Raw genomic sequence first — 19,258 nt, 5'->3', positions numbered from 1 at the left:
TAACAAATAGAAACTAACACAACATTGTAAAGCGATTATACTCCAGTAAAGATATTAAAAAAAAAAAAGTGCCCACATCTTTGTCATCTACCACCCAGGATATCTAGGGGACCCCTGACCTGTCTCTGAACCTGGGATTCCCATCTTGCCCTCTTCTGGGTCATTCTCCCCATACCTGCCTCCGTGCATGGGTCTCCTGCACTTCCTCAATTATATTTTTCTCTTCCTAAGGGCTTTTCACACAGCCCTTTGTCTGTTTCAGACTAAGGGCTCTTGGGAGCCGAAACCTTGATTTTGAGGCTAAGTCTTGCTTCTTACAAGTGTCTGTTAGTCCCAATCTGTAAGAAAGAATCAGTTTCATGAGCTTGTTGCTGCAAGTCATCTCCACGCTATTCTAATGCTGAGAAAATCACCCAAGTGGGGATGGGAAAAGGAATGTAAAATGAGACCAAATTAAAATGAACAGAAAATGGCTCTTCCCTCTTTCAAAGCACAGGTGGAATTCTTTGTCTGCAGAATGACTGGGGTAATTTCAAAGTCTCCTTCTGGCACTAAACATTCTGTGACACACGGAGAAGGGAGAGGTACAAATAGGTGATTGGAAAGGAAGACATCAATGTTGATATTTTGTCATCTGGGGCTGGCACACTTTCCAGTCATGTTTTCACTGCTAACACTTTGGTTTCCAACGCTTTGCTCACAGGGAAGGCCGCTCGAATGCTCACATCAGAGGAGATTACCAGAGAATTGGAGATGTGATGCTGAAGAACATTCAGGGCATGAAGGTGAGCTGCTCGGGGACTTGGGAGAGGGAGCTCCTCAGGGAAAACGATGCTGAGGCTGCCGGAGGCCTTGTTTGTGATCCTTGCCCGTGAACATGTGGCCTGATTCGAGTCTGCATGTAGCACAGCCCCGGGGGAAACTCTTCCGTCTCCTCTAGATATTTTTATTTGCAAGCATAAAGGAAGATCCGGTCACTTTGAGGGAAGCACTTTCAGTTCTTTTCCTCTTCCAGAGCTCTGTGTTGTAACCAAAACACCAGGTATTTTCTGGGACTAAGTCATTCGAAACTTGTTTTAAAAAATTATGTAGACAAAACATTTGGTTGACTGAGCATTTCACTTTTAGTCAGTTGTTCTGGCTTCTTGTGGGTGTGACAAAAATATTGGATTCGGAGCTGTGTAGGAATTCCAGTCAATTCTGTGACTTTCAGTTGGTTTATAAGGTGAGTATATTTTTAACCATCCAGCAATATCTACAATGATCCAAAAGAGTGAAAGTCTCCCCAGAGAAGTCAGTACATAGTGCACCAATATTCTGCCTCGTGTTTGAAATCTGCCCCACCTCTTACATCTGAAATTTTCATTTTTGCCTTTTCATTTTAATGCATTAATCATTCCTTTAATATGGAATGTTTTAATTCACATAATTTATCTTTTGAATACAAATACATCTAATATTTGCATTTTAAAGCAATCTTTCTATATCTCAACCACCCACAGAGCCTCCCTAATGACCTTAACTAATAACTGAGAGCAAGCGTGTAACCCCCCAAAGAGGGCGGGTTGCTTGTACTGGTACCATGCAGCCCACCCAGCCACCCGTCTGTGTGTCCACCCACTGTCCGTGCATGCTAGCTGAGCACCTACAACGTCTAAGGCACTCACGGAATAAAAGTTATTGTTGAGGTCGTTCGGTGTTCGATGTGTTCCCCTTAGAATCATGTATCTCCTGAGATAGGACAGTGGAGGCGGAGGGACGGGGCAAGGGGATGCAGAAAAGATAGGATCTGAAACTACTCAAGGGATTTCCTGTTGCTCTTAACAAGTTCAAGCTATTATTTAACAGACCTTGAGCCTATTGCTTGCTTTTTCCTGGTGTTCAAAAAAGCAACACTCCCCGCTTTGGGCTGTATCAGAGAGAGGCCACGGAAGCCAGCAGGACTGCAGAATCCTATACAAAAAAAAAGCGAAGAGTCATCGAAGGTGTTCCATGACGATAGCATTTTTAATGCCCCAAGTAAGGTGGATATACAAAACTCAGATGGGACAGTAACAGACATCTTTTCACTTTCCGTAGTGTTTCTGATTATTTTATTTTTTAGAGCAATTTTAGGTTTACAGAAAAATTGAGCAGAAAACTCACACGGAGGTTCCATATTCTCACCTTGCCTGACACACACACACACACACACACACACACACACACACGGACACACAGACACAGACACACACACACACACACCACACACACACACAGACACACACACACACGGACACACACACACACAGACACACACACACAGACACACACACACCACACACACACACACACACACACACACACACACACACACACACACACTCCCCCCTAGTATTAACATCTTGCCCTGGTGTGGGGTATTTGTTACAGCCAATGAGCCAGTATTGATATATTATTATTAACTAAATCCGCAGTTTACATTAGGGTTCACTCTTTGTGTCTTATGTTCCATGGGTTTCGCCAAGGGCATGATGTCACTCACCCACCGTGACAGCATCACACAGGACAGTTTCACTGCCCTAAACACCCTCTGTGCTCCACCCGTTCATCCCTCCCCTCCAGCAACCCCTGCAAACCACTCATCTTTTACTGTCTCCATAGTCTTTTCCACAATGTTATGTAGTTGGACTCACCCAGTGTAGCCTTTTCAGACTGGCTTTTCTCACTTGATAAAAATAGCCTTTTTTCTCTCTTCTATAACACGTTTCTGTTACTGTTGGACTTCCTAATTGTCCTCATAGGAAGCCTCTCTCCCCATGTTCTGCACTTTTTTTCTTGGCCCAGTTTGGTTTTTACCTTTTCTCACGGTGCTCCCTTCCTTCTGCCCACCTGGGATGGGGGCTCCCATCTGAGGCTTGGGCTCCTCCATGGACCTCGGGACAGTGGCAGACACCTGCCAGCTCGGTCCCCGCCCCCTTGGGACAGCCCCAGAGTTCTCCTGTTTACCAGCTCCCCTCGTGTCCCTCTGGCGGAAGGGTGCCCTACGGTAGACATGCATCCTCCTCTCTGGTCACCTAGCACCTAAGACCTCCTAAAAATAGACCTGATTTCCGCCCAGAGCAATTCTTTCCCCCTCCGTCTAGTGAGTTGGCATTTTTGCATTTAGTTGGCTCACCCTCGGCTGTGCTGGCGTTTTAATTATTGTGCCGATGCCACCAGCATTTATAGCATGGAACTCTGTGCAGGCAGAATAAAAATAGATGGAGAGGCTCAGACAGCCTCTGGCAGCCTTTTGGAGAAATTGGGTTGTTTTTTTATTGTGGTTGTTATCGTCGGTTTTAAAGAATTTTTATAAAGTGTGGAGGGGAACGGCAGAAGGTTCTGGAGATGTAGAAGCCCAGATTGGCACTTTATCCAAAATGCTTCGGGCAAGCTCCAACTTGCAGTGTCTTTCCCGCTCATCCCCCCAGCCGTGCGTGTAACTGCACATGTTCAGGGGCTCAGCAGGGATGCTGACGTCACCCTGCAGCTGTCCCTAGACCCTCCGCACGGGGCCAAGGGAGCCGGGGCTCCGATCCCTGCCTGAAAGTCAGAGGCTATCCAGATGGTGATCTCTAGCCCGGGCTGTGAACTTTCAACCGGAAACATCTGCCCAGATGCCCAAAGGCATTTCACAATCCACTCAGGCAAAGGAGGCCCTCACCTTTTACCTGGACCCTTCCCCTGCCGGTCAGGCTGTGACCTTCCCTCCCGGGCCCTGTCTTCCTGAGCCTCTACCGCCTGCCCCTCTCCTCCTTCAACTCCTCCCGCTTCCCTCCCTCCGCCTCTCAGTTCTCTCTTTCCCGCCTCTCATCCACCCGTCCTCCCCAACCACCATTTATATCATAGACCAACTAGGCTCCAAACCCGCCTGGTCTCTCTGTGGTTTAGAGAATACAGGCCAAGCTCTAACCCTGACCGAGGAAGCCTTCCCTGGATGATCTTTCACCTTCCACCTCCCGTCCTTCACATCCTACTCTGTGCTCCAGTGACCTTGAATCCACCTCTCCAGGCACTCAGGGCCCTGCAGGACCCCTTTCTGAGCGGGGTGCATGCGTTGGTTCGTTTGCTCATTAATGCATGCAGGCAGCAGACGTCTAATGGAACACCTATGGTGTGTGTCAGGCCCCAAGGATGTAGTGACAGGACAGACGCGCGCTCTCAAATAAGGGACTGCACGTGTGAAAACACTGCATAGAGCTGCACGCACGCACACCCATGCCACATACTTACATGTGCACATGCACACACACACAAGTGAGGGCATGTGTAACTGGCAGAATCCAAATAAACTCTGGATTGTCCCACTGTCATCGTCCTGGTGGGGATATTGTGCTGTAGTTAGGCAAGATGTGAGCGTTAGGGGAAGCCGGCTGGAGGGTACGTAGGATCCCCCTGTACTTGTCTTTGCAGCTTCCTATGAATCTATATATATTTTTTTAAAGTCACAAAATAAAGTCAGCAGGGAGACCACGTGATAAAGGCTAAGATGGACAGTAATTCCAGGAGGAAAGAGGAGTCGCGAACTCGGCCTGGAGAGCAGGGAAGGCCCCGGAGCTGACCCTGAAGGACAGGGTGGGGCGGGTGGGGGGCCTTAGGAGCAGAGCGCCCTGTGCCGAGGTTCTGGGCGCCAGGGCCCAGCGCGCTCAAGGACAGGTTGTTCAGTGGGTGTCCAGGGTGAGTAGCAAGAGGCCACGATGGAGAGGCAGAAGGGGTTCCATGCTAAGGGCCCCATGTGCCCTAACGACGACTCTGGAGTTTGTCCTGAGAGGGTGGACCTTCTTGTCGCATTCCAAGCAAGAGACCATGTGCCCGTTTGCATTGGTGTAAGTTCCTTTTGGTGGCACTCGAAAGTCAGGCGTCAGGAGTGGAGACAGACACCCCGATGGAGACACCATTGCGGTGGCCAAAACAAGGGCAGTGACCATGGGGTGAAGCCAGGGACAGGCTTGCTGTTTTTAGGAGGTAGAATTGGCGGGACTTGGTGAAGGATTCAAAAAATGAGGGGATCTGGAATCTTCCCCAGGTTTTCTGTCCTGAGTAGGTGGTTGGTGGCGGCACCCATCCTGGGGTTAGAGGATCACGGGGCAGCCTCAGTTGCAGCAGGGGGTATTGGGATGGTGTCTGGACTCACTGTGTTTCCCGCTCTTTGTGGAGCGTGGAAGTGGAGGTGCCGGGATGGGGACTCCAGATGTGGGAGTTAGCAGCACACGGAGAGTGAGCCCACCTCTGGGAAATACTGATGGGGTGAGACGTGAGGACGACAGCTGCATGAGGAGTTAATTCCTCCTGAATGCTCTATCAAACTTCTTGCCCCGCGTCTGTCTCCACCACCACCTGTTCAAGGAAAGCGATATTCGACAGCACTTGTTAAAGATGGTAGAGCAGACTTTACTCAGGACCGTTGCCGTAGGTATGGGGGCACTGCAGTGGGATTTACAGTGGGAGAGAGGGATTGGGCTCAGCTCCAAGTGCACCGGGGGCAAGTGGGGATCTACAGCCAAGGAGCAGGGCGGGGCTCAGAGGACGGAAAATTTCTGTGACGAAACATCACCGTCATGAGGGGGGACTCTGGCTGAACCGACTTAACAGGATACTTTGCCGAAGACCAGTGGGGTGCTCAGACATCACCTGGGGACGGCGGGGGATGCAGACCCCAATGTCAAGGGTGACCAGGTATCCAGGGCGGAGGGTCCTGGCTGAACTGACTTAGCAGGGTTCTCACCAAAACGGGATTGTACCAGGAAGGGCACAGACTGGCCTGGGAGAAGCTTCAGGAGCCTGACAAAAGTTTGCTCCAGCAAAGGGTCTCGGTCAGACCCCAGTAGAGAAGGACTGAGTCTCATTCCCCTCCGCTCCCCAGAATCCAGCAGCGCAGGATATGCTCAATTATTACGTGAGCAAATGGGGGGGGGAGTTAAACAGAAATACGTAGTTTTAACTATCTGACGTTTATTCAGTGGCCCTGGCCTATTTGTCGTTTTTTGATGCTTAGGAGAAAATCCCAGACCCCTGAAGGAGCTCCCATTCTTTTATTTCCCCTCAGTTTTGCCAGTCTTGTTTTGAAAGGACATGTATACCTCTAATGTTATATATACATCTCAAATATTTTATAATCCCTGCGTATTTTGAACTGCGCAATGCTTTAATAGAGCTTTTTATTCCATCCTGAGAAGTTAAATAGTGAAATATTAAAAACATGAAATTAAATAAATGGAATGAACTAACGAAAGCGAAGGTGATCTCTTTTGAGTGTCAAAATGGGTGGACCACGTGGCTGAGCAGGACTCCGCCCCTCCCCCCCTCCTCCCCCCTCTCCTCTCCCCGCCTCCATCTCCCCGCCTCCATCTCCCCTCCCCCTCCCCCTCCCTCTCCCTTACCCCTCCCCCTCCCTTACCCCTCCCCCTTTTGTCTCCCCGGCTCCCTGCCCCACCCCCTCCCGTGTCTCGCCCGCCAGCAACTGGCGACGCATCTGTGGAAGCACAGCGAGGCTCTGGAGGCGCTGGAGACCGGCATCCGGGGCTCCCGGCGGCTGGAGAGCTTGTGCCGAGACTTCGAGCTGCAGAAGGTGTGCTACCTGTCGCTCAACACCTTCCTCCTGCGCCCGCTGCACCGGCTCATGCACTACAAGCAGGTCCTAGAGCGGCTGTGCAAGCACCACCCGCCCAGCCACGCCGACTTCAGGGACTGCCGAGGTGAGAGCTTGGGGGGTGGGGTGTCTCGGGGATACTGTGTCCCAAGAGGGGCAGATGCGCTTTTTAGGACCTGGTCAAATATTTTCTGTCCCATTTTGGTCTTTCACGTAAAGAAGGCGGTAATGATCACCATGGCTTCTCTTTTCCCTCCCCTCTTGCATGCATTTTCTCCTTCCATCCTTCCTGGTTTAGTGCAAAGAACCCTGGAGAAGCTCTACTTAGAGTCAGCCCCTTACAGGAAGCTTTCCTCTACCTCCATGGTGGAAACTCATATCACCTCCCCTTGGATGGGCCACAGAAAACAGCTGGTAATAAATACTATTCCTCATTGCTGTGGGGCGTTTGTAAGCATTTCACCTGTGTTAACTCTCAATCTTCACGAGAAGCCTATGAGACAGTGGTGAGCTCATTTTACATATGGGGGCTGCTGAGACCAGAGAAGTTAAGGAACCTGCCCAGAGTCACACAGCTGGAAAGTAAAGGACATGTAGCCTAAGCCCAGAACCCATGTTCTTGACCATCCTACCCCCCCTACTGGCTCATGATGATATTACTCACTGTCCCTCGCTCAGCGTCTGGGCCAGGTACTCTGCCAGGTATCTTTCTTACGCTAACACCTTTAATCCTTTAACAACCCCATGAGAGAACTATTGTTATCCCATTTTATAGGTAAGAATACTGAGGCTCAGAGGGGGTAAAGGACTTGTGTCACTCAGCTGGCAAAAGAGCAGAGCTGGTATTCCAGACCATGCTTTTCCCACTGGGCCACACGTCGTCTTTTTGAACCTGCGTCCTCTGCCTCGCGTTGTATGTGGTCTGTTACTGTCTGCGCTCCCGGGCTTGGACTTGGCAGCGCCTTGGGGGCCAGTCCCTGAGGCCTGTTGCTGGGTCCCCTGCACCCTGCAGCCAATCCATGCACAGAACGCACCCTCCGCGGGTGGCTCTTGACAGACAACATGAATTCGCACACCCGTTAGTATGTCAAGACCAGTGTCTCTTGCCTAAAGTATTATAAACTTAATCTTAGTTTTTAGAAAGACAACCAAAGAAAAGATTTGTCAGAGTAATTAGACATTGGCAATTCACGGAAGGGCAACAGAACTGGCTCAAGGCGCAGTTTTGGCTTGCTTTACATGGCAGTCTTTGAAACAGACCTTGCTGCCCCCTGCCTTGTGCCTTAGTGTATTCTGTTCCCTCTGCTGGGACTCCTCGCCACCACCTCCTGGTCCTTTCCCTGGCACAGTCCTCTTTTAAGGCTTAATCTGTGCCTCACCCTCAAGGTTGGGTGGCCCTCCTCCCCCCCCATCTGCCTTGTCCTGCCATATTGGCAGTCCCGGTTGGCTGTGCCTGGATGAGATGACCTAGGGCCCTTCCCAGCTCCCAGGACTCAGACCTGCGTCGCTCTCTTACCCCGGAGGGTGAGGGCGAGGGAGAGGGACGTCTCTAGTTTTGGACATGCTATTCTCAGGCCAACTTGCCTAGTTTTGCATTTTACTATTTTGCTAAACAGTCTCCACTGAGAAAAGTCTATTCTTCACAGTGAAATGGCAAAAATATCTGTTCCCTAGCTGAAAACGTAAGGTGGCATCATTGTGGAAAGACTGGGCAAATCAAGGAATATCTGAACATAGATTTCCTGAACGTGAGGGATGCAGAGAGCCAAGAGCTGCTCTAGAATGCTTGCCCCAGGAGCACCTAGAGCCAGGCTGCCATCCTTTTTCCTCTTAGAGCTTCTGCACGCCCACCGCACTAAACATTCAGTGCCCAGGAATTGTTTGTTGTACTAAATCGGCTGGTCGTGTCTAAAGACAGAGCAAGCTCTGGGTTTGTCACTATGGCTGAGACAAGAAGCATTCTGTGATAAGAAGCCAGGAAGCATTTCGTTTGCATCCCCAGGGAGACAGCAAAAAAAAAAAAAGGAATGCTTCCTGCCACAGTTGAGGTGCTGGTGGGAGGGGGGAGGCGGTGTTTACTGTCCTGAAGATCGAAGTTCAGTGGACAGATGTTTCTTGCTTTCCCTTGACAAACAGACCAAAATGCTCAGCTACTGTGGATGTGCCTGCCACCCAAACCCGTGCTAACAGGGCACCAGCTCCTTTTCCATACTGGATGCCCGTCAGTATAGGGGAGATGGGCCCACATTGGAAAATTTAGTTTGCAGCTGTTCTTTACAACCATTTTATAAACTCTATAAATGTCTGCAGAAGGAAGAACCGGGGTGTGGTGGAATGTTCGTTACCCAAAAGTGTTGCACTACCAGTTTAGACCCTTTGCCAGAAAGATCCCTCCTTTGCCCTGGATTTTTCTATGGCTTTTCTGTGCTCCCTGTGCTCTGTTCTTTCCAGGTAACAGGGAAGGGAGGGAAATCTCTGCCCCTGGGACAGAATTCCAGGCACTCTTATTCCCTTGCTGCCCCTTTATGCCAACAAGTAATTCTAACTGCAGGACAGCTGTACACCACCCAGCTCTGAAGGGGGCATTGATATTTTCAAGATGGGTTTGGGGAAACTAAAGCAAAACCAATCAACACATAAAGTAAATCACTCAATTTTTATTATTGAGAATTAGCAGTGTTTTCCCTAGAAGGATGGCTTCGTTATAGTTCAGCTACAGGAGGATATTACCCTGGAGAACTGATCTTTAAAATATTGGGGGAAAAAATGACCCACATCTGCCATTAATGCTGCAGCTTTTGTGTCCGTTTCCTTCCTTAGCTGCTTTGGCAGAGATCACAGAAATGGTGGCCCAGCTTCACGGTACAATGATCAAGATGGAGAATTTCCAGAAGCTGCATGAACTCAAGAAAGATTTGATTGGCGTTGACAATCTTGTGATTCCAGGAAGGGTAAGCAGCTGTGCTCTCTGTATGCTTTGGAGGTAAAGCCAGAAAGACAACACTTAACTGACTTACATTTGAACCTTTTGAATATGGACACTCCCAAGTTAAAATATCCTCCTTCTGAAGTGGCTTCCTTCCCCCCTGGGAGACAACTGGGAAAATGCCTTGAACATTACGGTGTCAATTCAAAAATTTTGTGTTAGAAGGAGATAAATCAGTCAATCCTTCCACCTCATATGCTGCTTTTTCTCCTTACTGGTTGATCCACTTATTTACTTTTTCCCCACCATATTCTGAGCAGATTTGAGATTCCTTATTTTATTTTTTTAAATTTAGATAAATAAAAATGGAAGATAAAGAAAAAAAATTTTTTAAGGATTGGGTAAAATGGCGATAGAAAGCAGAGGAAAAGCTAGTGCATGAAAGCGGGCAATAAATTCCCATGTAAGAAAAGTATTTTTTTTAAAGATGCAATTTACAGGGACTTCCCTGGTGGTCCAGGGGTTAAGACTGCGCTTCCACTGCAGGGGGCACAGGTTCAATCCCTGGTTGGGAAACTAAGATCCCACATGCCATGTGGTGTGGCCCAAAAAAAAAAAAAAAAAAAAAAGATGCAATTTGCATAATGTAATTTTAATTTGGATTAAAATAACATTTTAGCCAGAACATGATTCTGGGAGAGGTGCAAATTCACTTACACTATTAACCTTTACTTCCCCATGTGCATGACATGTAGGTCATTCACAATAAAATAGGGCCTCGCTATCCAAACACACACTCTCCAGGCCAGTGGGCATTTAAAAAATACAGGGATAGCCTGCCTTTTTCCAATTCTCTTCCTAGGAAGCAGTCATTGACCAGGAATTAAAAATACTAGTCAGTTGCTGTGCCTCGTCAAATCTCTCTGTGGGAATTTTTTCCACTAGTCCCCTATCTTGACCTCATCCAGGTTCAGAAGGGAATTTTAGCCTCTTTGATCTGCCTTAATCTTCAGACAAGTATCCCGTGTGTCAGGGGCTTCTAGTTTTATCGGACAGGTAACCTCCCTGGAAACTATAAATCTGTGTAACTCAGAAAAGATAAGGGAACATCCCTCATCTTTTGGGTATTTGGGTCTTTCTGTTGGGAATCCTAATTACAAAGCTGACCAGAATACCAGCTATAAAATGTAGTCAGAAGAGTTATGTGGTAAATGCTGGGTGGAAATTAAAGCTGGGATTTACTTCAGCTCTGCTGGTGAGAAAATTCTGCCGGGACTCAGTACACGACAATCACGTTTACCCATCCATGCAGAAGCCTTTAAGGCCTTGTGGAATTAATTTTCTCTTAACTTTGGATGTTATAAAATATTTAGTATATCATGCTACATGGCAAACAGAGCATTTGTAAGGAACTTATTTTGAGGAATAGTTTCCACGGTGCTATGAAAAGAGCAGTGGATTGGAGTAGGTGGCCCGGGTTCAATTTCTGGCTCCACCAGAATTGGGATGGCTCACTTACTGGAATGTTCCCTCCCTTCTGTAACATGGGGATCATACCTTCTCCGTCGTAGGTGATACGGATCAAATGAGATTTAATGTGCAAAACTAACACAATAAATAACGAATTATCTTCCTCTTCCCCCACCTACACTTACTTGAAGAGACTAAGTTTATGCTTATTATAATGTCATTGAGTACACAGCACAGCATTGTAGAAGGCACCAGAAGCTTTTCATCAGATCAGATACGGGCTCTCTCACCCACCAACTGACCAGGTGATCTGGGCAAGTTCCTTACTCATTTTGCTCCTCAGTTTCCTTATCTGAAAAATGGGGATGAATTTACAGGCTCACATATGCAGCTAATATAAGCACCCAGCACATGTCAGGCTCACACCACGTGCTCAATAAAAGAAGGTCATTATTATTGATGAAGCTGAAGTCAGAATTTGGGTGCTGGTTACACACTGCAGACCCGCCTTATCTGCATATTCTTATGTTCATCTGCCTGCTTCACGGCCACTCACTGTTTCAAAGTCAACCCTGACTGAAATGGGAAGGAGGGATCTAAGACCCTCAGAGGGGCGAGTTCTAAGACGGGGCTGTTCCCCACATGGAGGCTAATTGATTATCTTTCTTTTTTTTTTTAAGTCTTTATTGAATTTGTTACAATATTACTTCTGTTTTATGTTTTTGGTTTTTTTGGCCATGAGGCATGTGGGATCTTAGCTCCCCGACCAGGGATCGAACCCGCACCCCCTGCCTTGGAAGGAAAAGTGTTAACCACTGGACCGCCAGGGAAGTACCCTGGTTTTTTGTTTCTTTTTTTTTTTTTTTTAATTTTAAATTATCGAATAACCTGATGAGTGGAAAGAAGGCTCTGACAGATTTATCTACCGGTGGAATTTGAAAAATTGAGATGTAAAGGTGAGCGGCTAATGTTCGAGCTCCCTGCGGTCTAATTCCTCACCCAGCTTTCGGGCGTAATCCTGCTGCCCTCCCGCTAGGGTCAGGCCGAGATGAGGTCACGTCCTGGAAGGCAGGAGGCAAAAGGCCCCAGCACGCTCTGGCCTGAGTCAGGCCCCCATGGTGTGTTTTCTGTCCCTGAGAGTTCTTCCAGGAGGATAGTGGAGGTTCATTTGGATAAAACTCAGAGGCCTGGATATTGTGAATTTCATTCCAGTTGGAAGCAGCTTGAGCTTAAGGATATTAGGAGCCTTTTCTTTTTCTCCTATTTCATGGTTTTTTTAAAAAATTAAAAAACCATTCTGGGCAGGAGGCATTTTCCATCTCCAGCCCTGAGACAGTGATCTGAGCCCATAGCCCTTCTGCAGAAGCTCCATCTGCCCCTTCCCACATCCCTCAGATTCGTTAAGAAAACGCACATATAACAACGTCGGACACGCGAGCCGGGAACAGGAGTGACGGCACAGTAGGGTCGCCACTCCTCATTCTCTGATCCCCTTCAGTGATGAAAGCAGTCCCCAAACACCGTTTCTCCGTATGGTACCATTGCTGTCTGATAGCATCCATCCCATGGACCAGCAAGTATTTGTTATGTGTCACTTTGTTGATCTCCAAAATATGTCAGTTAAATCACCAGCAGATGTAGTCTTTGATTGACATTTCATAAAGGACCAAAGCAAGAGTCAGGCTGTGCAGAGTCTATAGAATGCAAATGAACTGGTTGGGTCCCTGTTCTTGGCTCGTTAGCTACTGAGGTCCCAGGAAAACTAGGTAACAAACAGCCCCAATACTTAGTGACTGAGGACAACCTTTTAGTATATGTCACGGTTTTGTGAGTTGGGAATGGGGCAGGACTCAGCCAGGTGATTCTTCTTTCTGTAGGGCATTGACAGAGGTCCCAGGTGGGCTGACCTGGAGGGGCCAAGGCTTACACTTGGCAGACAGCTGGAGGCAGGGCTCAGCTGGGAGCGTGCACCTGAGAGCCCACGAGGGGCCTCCCCAGCGTGGGTTCAGGGTGGTCTCACTGCTTATGTGCAGTTTAGGGTTCCCAGAGCAAGTGTTCTCAGGGACAAAGCAGAGGCTACGTGTAGTTTTATGACCTGGTCTCAGAGGTCACACAGCATCACTTCCATACTCTATTTGTCAAATTGGTCACCAGTCTACGCACATCCAAGGGAAGGGGGGACAGAGACCAGCCTCTGTGGGAAGAATGTCAAAGAACTTGCAGCTGTGTTTTAAAAGCAGCTCTGTGGAAACATAGTTTGGCGGTTCCTTAATAAGTTAACCATAGAATTTCCTCATGACCCAGCAATTCCACTCCTGGCTCTATACCCAGAAGAATTGAAAATAGGTGCTCAAACAAAAACGTGAACATGCATGTCTAGAGCAGCACTGTTCAGAGTAGCCAGAAGGGGAAACAACTCAAATACCCATCAACAGCCTAAGTGGGTAAACAAAGTGTGCCCTATCCATGCAGTGGAATATTCAGCCACAGAGAGGAACGAATTTCTGACACGTGCCACAGCATGGATGAACCTTGAAAACATTATGCTAAGTGAAATAGGCCAGACCCAAAAAGCTACAATATTACATGTTTGACTTATATGAAATAGGCAAATCCATAGAGACAGAAAACAGATTGGCGGTTGCCAAGTGCTAGGGGAGGCGGAAACGGGGAGTGAGAAATGGGGACTGACTGCTTAATGGTGATGAGGTTTCCTTTTGGGTGATGGAAAGTTCTGGACCTAGATGGTAGTGATGAATGCACTAAAGGTCATGCAGGGTAAGTTTTATGTGTATTTTACCACAGTGTTTTAAATGATAGTTTTGTGGAGGGTTTCTGAAGCGCCCCTGAATGGTCTGTGCCCTCAGAAGTTTATAGTCGGGCGGGAGAGTTCCTTTCTGGCTCTTTCATCCTGGAACACAGTTACTAGTTTTTGAGAACCAGATTTTAAGTCGTGGAGAAGATTCCTCTATTCACAGTTCTCTCCTATGGCGTATCTGTCTTCCTGGCCCCCGGCTGCCACTTTGTATCCATCCAGGGGCCTTGTCCCCTCCTCGCAGCCAGAAGCCCTGAGGGCCTGGGGGTTAAGTGTAGAGTTATAGGTCCCGGTGTGAACCAGCCCACCGCACCGGCCACTGGACCTCCGACCGCTAGCTTCTTCTTCTCTGGTAGTGGAGCCAAAGCTAGCCCCTGCCTTGCAGGTTGCTCAGAAGGAGAGGAGCTTAGAGGCGGCACAGCACGGCATTCAGTAAATAGCAGCTATGACGGATACGATTTTTAGCGTGAAAGGGACCACGATGGGCGGAAGCATCTCACGTCGCGTTGAGTCTGCGCTGACGCGGCGTCGCAGGCTCCCAGCCAGCTCGCGGGTGTGTTTTCTCTGCAGGAATTCATCCGCCTGGGCAGCCTCAGCAAGCTCTCCGGGAAGGGGCTCCAGCAGCGCATGTTCTTCCTGGTAAGTGGTGAGAGCTGTTTGCGCAAGGTGATCGGTGACTTGTGAGCCCATGGAGCCAGCAAGGGTCACGGCGCTGGGCCTCGGCCACCCCAGAGGGGATGCCTGGGAGGCAGGAGGAACAGCCAGAGCTGCTCAGACCGGAGTTGTTGAGATCCACGAATTGTCTCGTCGGATTCTGAAAACGTAGTTTCTGTACGTGTTGGTTTCAAACGGAGCCCGTTCATCTCAGCCGCGCTTGTCCTTGTTGTTCTAGTTCAACGACGTCTTGCTGTACACGAGCAGGGGGCTGACAGCCTCGAATCAGTTTAAAGTTCACGGGCAGCTCCCGCTCTACGGCATGACCGTGAGTATGCGCCGTGGGCACGGGATGGGGACCTCTGCCTCTGGGCTGCCTGCGGGGTGCAGGAGCCAGTGACAGGGGGAGGGGCTTGACAAGGAAGTGAGAGCATCACAGGCGCTGTGAAAAACCTGGGCCTTGTTAGGGCTCCCCTAGAGGGGCCCCGGGACCTCACTCCCTGTCCTGCACCTGGGATGCGCGGCTATGTTCCTTCCGGAATCAAGTGCAGAGGCAAGCTGCCGTGCCTACGTGGTGTGAGCTTGCCTTTCACTGCCCGGTGCCTGGCCCCGGGGCCCTGAGAGGCCATCCTCACCGTCCACGTGGAGTGAAGACCAGGAAGCAGCCTTTCTGCCGAGATGTCCAGTGGACGGGTGTCCACATTCTGTGATCCTTGGTGGGCAGAGGCAGACAGGGCGTCAGTGTGCCCCAGTGTGGCTTATCCCCACACTCTCCTCAGTGGTCGGGTAGAGGGAGGTTTATGGCTCTGACGAAAACATATAATGCATTTTGACCTTGCTTTCACCCTCCCGATGGGGACTTTTTTGGACTTGGTCCGCCGAGCTGTATAGTCAGTTCGGTGAACGTTTGAAAATGCGCTGAGTATCCCACGCCCTGCTCGGCGGTAACTTATGAACACTCGCCCCACAGATGGAGGAAAGTGAGGGCGAGTGGGGCGTGCCCCACTGCCTCACCCTGCGGGGCCAGCGCCAGTCCATCGTCGTGGCTGCCAGGTAACGCGGGAAGCCTGACCTTCGACCTCGGTACCCCTTCTCCCCACTGTGGCCTGGAAATACCTGACGTCCATCTCTCCTCCTTCAGTTCTCGGTCCGAGATGGAAAAGTGGGTGGAGGACATACAGATGGCCATTGACTTGGCCGAGAAAAGCAGCGGCCCCGCCCCCGAGTTCCTGGCCAGCAGCCCTCCTGACAGCAGTAAGCGTTGCACTGAAAAATTGCCTTACCGAGGCGCCCCATAGCCACAGTCTGCGTTTGTGTTTTAAGCTAAAGATCAAGGAACTTACTTTTTATAAAAGTTAAAAAAACAAAGCCCCTTAAAAGAGAATGGGCGAGCGGAGAAATCGCATCTTTTCTGGGCCAGCACTGCCGCTTGTCAGCCTCTGGGAGGCGAGGGGCGGGGAGAAGACTGTTGGGGGCTCCCTGGCGGAGGGACTGGGGAGACGCCCCTGGCCAAGCCCTCGCTGCCAGTGTGACTTCCTGCTCGGTGGGTGCCCGGGACTCCCAGCCTTCCCATCCCATTCGGCCCCTGGGAGGGGGCGGGACAGGGGCCCTCCTGGCGAGCAGAGAGGAAAGCGCCGCCTCTTGCTGCCCCCGCAGAGTCCCCGGAGGAGGCGGCGGGCGACCAGGAGTCGGAGGACGACCTCAGCGCCTCGCGCACCTCGTTGGAGCGCCAGGCCCCGCACCGCGGCAACACCATGGTGCACGTGTGCTGGCACCGCAACACCAGCGTCTCCATGGTGGACTTCAGCGTCGCCGTGGAGGTAGGGCCGGCGGCGGGGCGGGGGGGGGGGGGGGAAGCGAGGGGGTCCGGCCACGGGCGCCGGCCTTCTGAGCATGCGCGCTCCGTGGGCTGGCAGGTGCAGCGGCCTGGGCGTCTGTCCGTTCCCAGGCCGCCTGTGCAGTGATGGTTTTCTTTTGTTCTCTGGACCGTGCCCTCTCCTGTCGCGGACTTAGCCACAGGGCGGGGACTGTGCGTGCCTTTATTCGTGTGTCCGCGCCGAGAGGTCCGGGTGGGCCGCCCAGGCGCCGTTCTTGCTGCGCCCTGGAGCAGCCCCCGGAATCGGGTGCGGGGAGGCGGTATGGGCGGAAGGCTGGTGTCGGCCAGGGCCACAGCAGGTAGGTGCAGTTCATGGAAGAACCTGCGAGAAGCCGGCTCGCGGAGCGTCCCGAAGAGCTGGCTTTGGGGATGGGGGCTCTCCCCGTATTGCGACCGTGAAGCTTCCAGAACTCTCCGAACCTCATTCTCTAGGCGTTCTCCAGTCCAGGTCCATAATCCCTAACCTTTCAGAAAATGCGAAGCCCAGAAAGCTCTAAAACCGCAAAGTTCTCTTCATACCCCGTTGACGGCAGAACCTGACCTGACCGGTCAGGAGGCTGTTAATCGGTTTGTGAGCGCATCCTGTTTTACTACAGAATCGCTGTGTTTGATTCTGGGCTACAGCCCCAGACCCCGCTGCCTGGGGTGCTATAGAGGGCAGGCACTGGATTATCTTTCTAAAATCTGACAGATGCTGAATTCCTGAGTATAAGTGTGCCTGGCCCAGAAATGTCACATAGGAGATTGTGAGCCAAGAACAGCGGTTTGTTTGCTTTCTGAACCAAACAGTATGTTGGTTCAAATGAGCCAAACATTTCTTGATGGATAGTCCATAGGGGTTCCCTGAGATTGTTTTCTGGAACTGACCTTCCCAGTTACAGGACTGCGTTTGGTGCGTTTCCCTGCCACAGCTAATGTTCTGAGACCCGTGCTTCCTTGTCAAACCATCCTCACCCGCAGGGGGCTGTGTCCCAGCCGCGGAGCTCCCCGACTGGGCCTGGTCTTCCCCTCCTGCATCCGCCCCACAGGGGGTGGGGCTCTCTCTTCCCGAGGGGCTCACTGCACTCATCCTCCTCCCTCCCGTCACATTTCCACTGCATCTGTTGGCAAAGCTTGCCAACCAGAGATTTCTTCCAGGGAACGGGGATCTTTCCAGCAAGGAGGGAGCAGTGACCATCTGGAGACAAAAAATACCTGATCCCATCTATTCTAGTCCAGTGAGGCCAGGGGAAGGGCAGGGCCGTGCGGGAGAAATCCTCTTTGCTTCGCTTTATACTCACCCTTGCGACGTGTAGTCAGGGCTGTGGAGGTGTGGGAAGTTGGTAGGTATGAACCTTTCTCCTTAATCCTGGAGGCATGCAGGCCATTCGAGAATGAGGCCCAGACACAGCTCGAGCCTTGCTTTTCAGGGTGACAGCCTGCACTGGTGCTGTGTGTGTCTGTGTCTGTGTCTGTGTGTGTGTGTGTGTGTGTGTGTGTGTGTGTGGCAGAGCCAGGTCAGCACACTGCGGCCTCAGACCAAATCCTGCCCGCCCCCTGCTTGGTTACAGCCCGTCAACGAAGAATAGGGTTTTCCGTTTTTGAGTGGTCACTACAACTATCTTTGGTTTTGCCCCTTGGCCCAAAAAGCCTAAAACAGTACTTGGCCCTTTGAGGAAAGGTTTGCTGAACGCTGAAGCCCATGGGAGCGAGCCCCGAGCCAGTGTGGTTTTAAGGTGGCAGTGATGCAGCTTGGATGCTCGTGGAACTGGCGCGTCTGTCGCTCTGTAAATGCCCCTTCCTTGCCCGATCCCCCTTCCCCAAGGCGTGTGGCTTCAGTCCGGTGTCCATGGTGGGCTCCTGTGGGTGCCACCTGCCCCTGGATGACCGGAGTTGGGGGAAGGGGCACGGGGGAGTGGCTCCTTCCTTCTTGACGTGCTGCTTTCTCACCGTCCCCGGCGCCAGATTCTCTCTCTTCTAGGGCTCGTGCAGGTAGGAGTGAGTGAGGGGGATGTTTGGGGGCAGCATGAAACTGAGCTGGCCTCCGCAGAAAGTCTGGGGGCACCGTCGATGTCGGGGTGCTGACGCTGGGACGGCCAGTGTGAAGGCTTGCGTAGGCCGTAGGGCCAGCGGGGGGTTCAGAGGTGAAACGATCAAAGTTGTGTTGTAAGACTGGAGTTGGGAGGCGGTGGAGACTTGGGGGAGAGGAGGGTGTCAGCCGTCTGAACACAGGCGAGGACCAGGAGGACGGGGGGAACTGCAGCGAGAGGGAGAACTAGGGGTGGGACCCTCACTTCCTGTGGCTGCTGAAACACATCAGAAACCGCTTAACAGCAGACGTGTGTCCTCTCACAGTGCTGGAGGCCGGAAGTCCACGCTCACGGTGTCAGCAGGCTTGGCTCCTTCTGGAGGCCCTGGTGCAGCTCTCTCCCGGCTTCTGGGGGTTGCCAGCCACCCCCGGTGTCCTCTTGGCTTGTGGACACATCACTCCAGTCTCCGCCTCTGTCTCACTCGGGGGTCTCCCTGTGTATCTGTTAAAAAGTCCTCTTCCTATGAGGACACCAGGCATTGGGGTTAGGACCCACCGTACTCCAGTAGGACCTTATCTTAACTTGACTGTATCTGCAACGACCCTATTTCTAAATACGGTCATCATCTTCACAGGTACTGGGACTTTGGGCATGAATATCTTCTGGGGGACACGAATCAGTCCACCACAGGGATGGAGCAGTTGGGAGCCAAGAAGAGGGACGAGCAAAGAGGCCTTCCTCCAGTCTGGGAAAGGCAGGGAATGGGCATCAGCCGGTGTCAGATTGCGAATGTGGACCTCTCCCGTAAAGGCAGCACACGGAGACTGGTCCGGGTTGGAGACAGACCCAAAGGTCATTTGCGTAGACAAAAGGCTCAGGCTCTTGAGAGCGGCTTAGG

General features: G+C 51.0%; 1 protein-coding gene across 4 annotated transcripts in view; it reads left to right on the top strand.

The window, feature by feature from the left end:
* The window catches only part of FARP1 (FERM, ARH/RhoGEF and pleckstrin domain protein 1), a 294,466-nt gene that overhangs the window by 270,882 nt on the left and 4,326 nt on the right, over positions 1-19,258 (top strand). For all 4 annotated transcript variants that reach the window (XM_057533237.1, XM_057533235.1, XM_057533234.1 and 1 more), the window contains 8 exons: positions 704-785; positions 6,479-6,716; positions 9,431-9,561; positions 14,392-14,460; positions 14,714-14,803; positions 15,446-15,528; positions 15,617-15,729; positions 16,132-16,295. In XM_057533237.1, coding sequence (XP_057389220.1) covers positions 704-785; positions 6,479-6,716; positions 9,431-9,561; positions 14,392-14,460; positions 14,714-14,803; positions 15,446-15,528; positions 15,617-15,729; positions 16,132-16,295 — 970 coding nt within the window. The remainder of the gene's footprint in view (positions 1-703; positions 786-6,478; positions 6,717-9,430; positions 9,562-14,391; positions 14,461-14,713; positions 14,804-15,445; positions 15,529-15,616; positions 15,730-16,131; positions 16,296-19,258) is intronic.

This window comes from Balaenoptera acutorostrata, chromosome 18 (assembly GCF_949987535.1).
Source record: "Balaenoptera acutorostrata chromosome 18, mBalAcu1.1, whole genome shotgun sequence".
Classification (NCBI taxonomy): domain Eukaryota; kingdom Metazoa; phylum Chordata; class Mammalia; order Artiodactyla; family Balaenopteridae; genus Balaenoptera; species Balaenoptera acutorostrata.
This window is presented reverse-complemented; position numbering and strand designations above follow the sequence as displayed.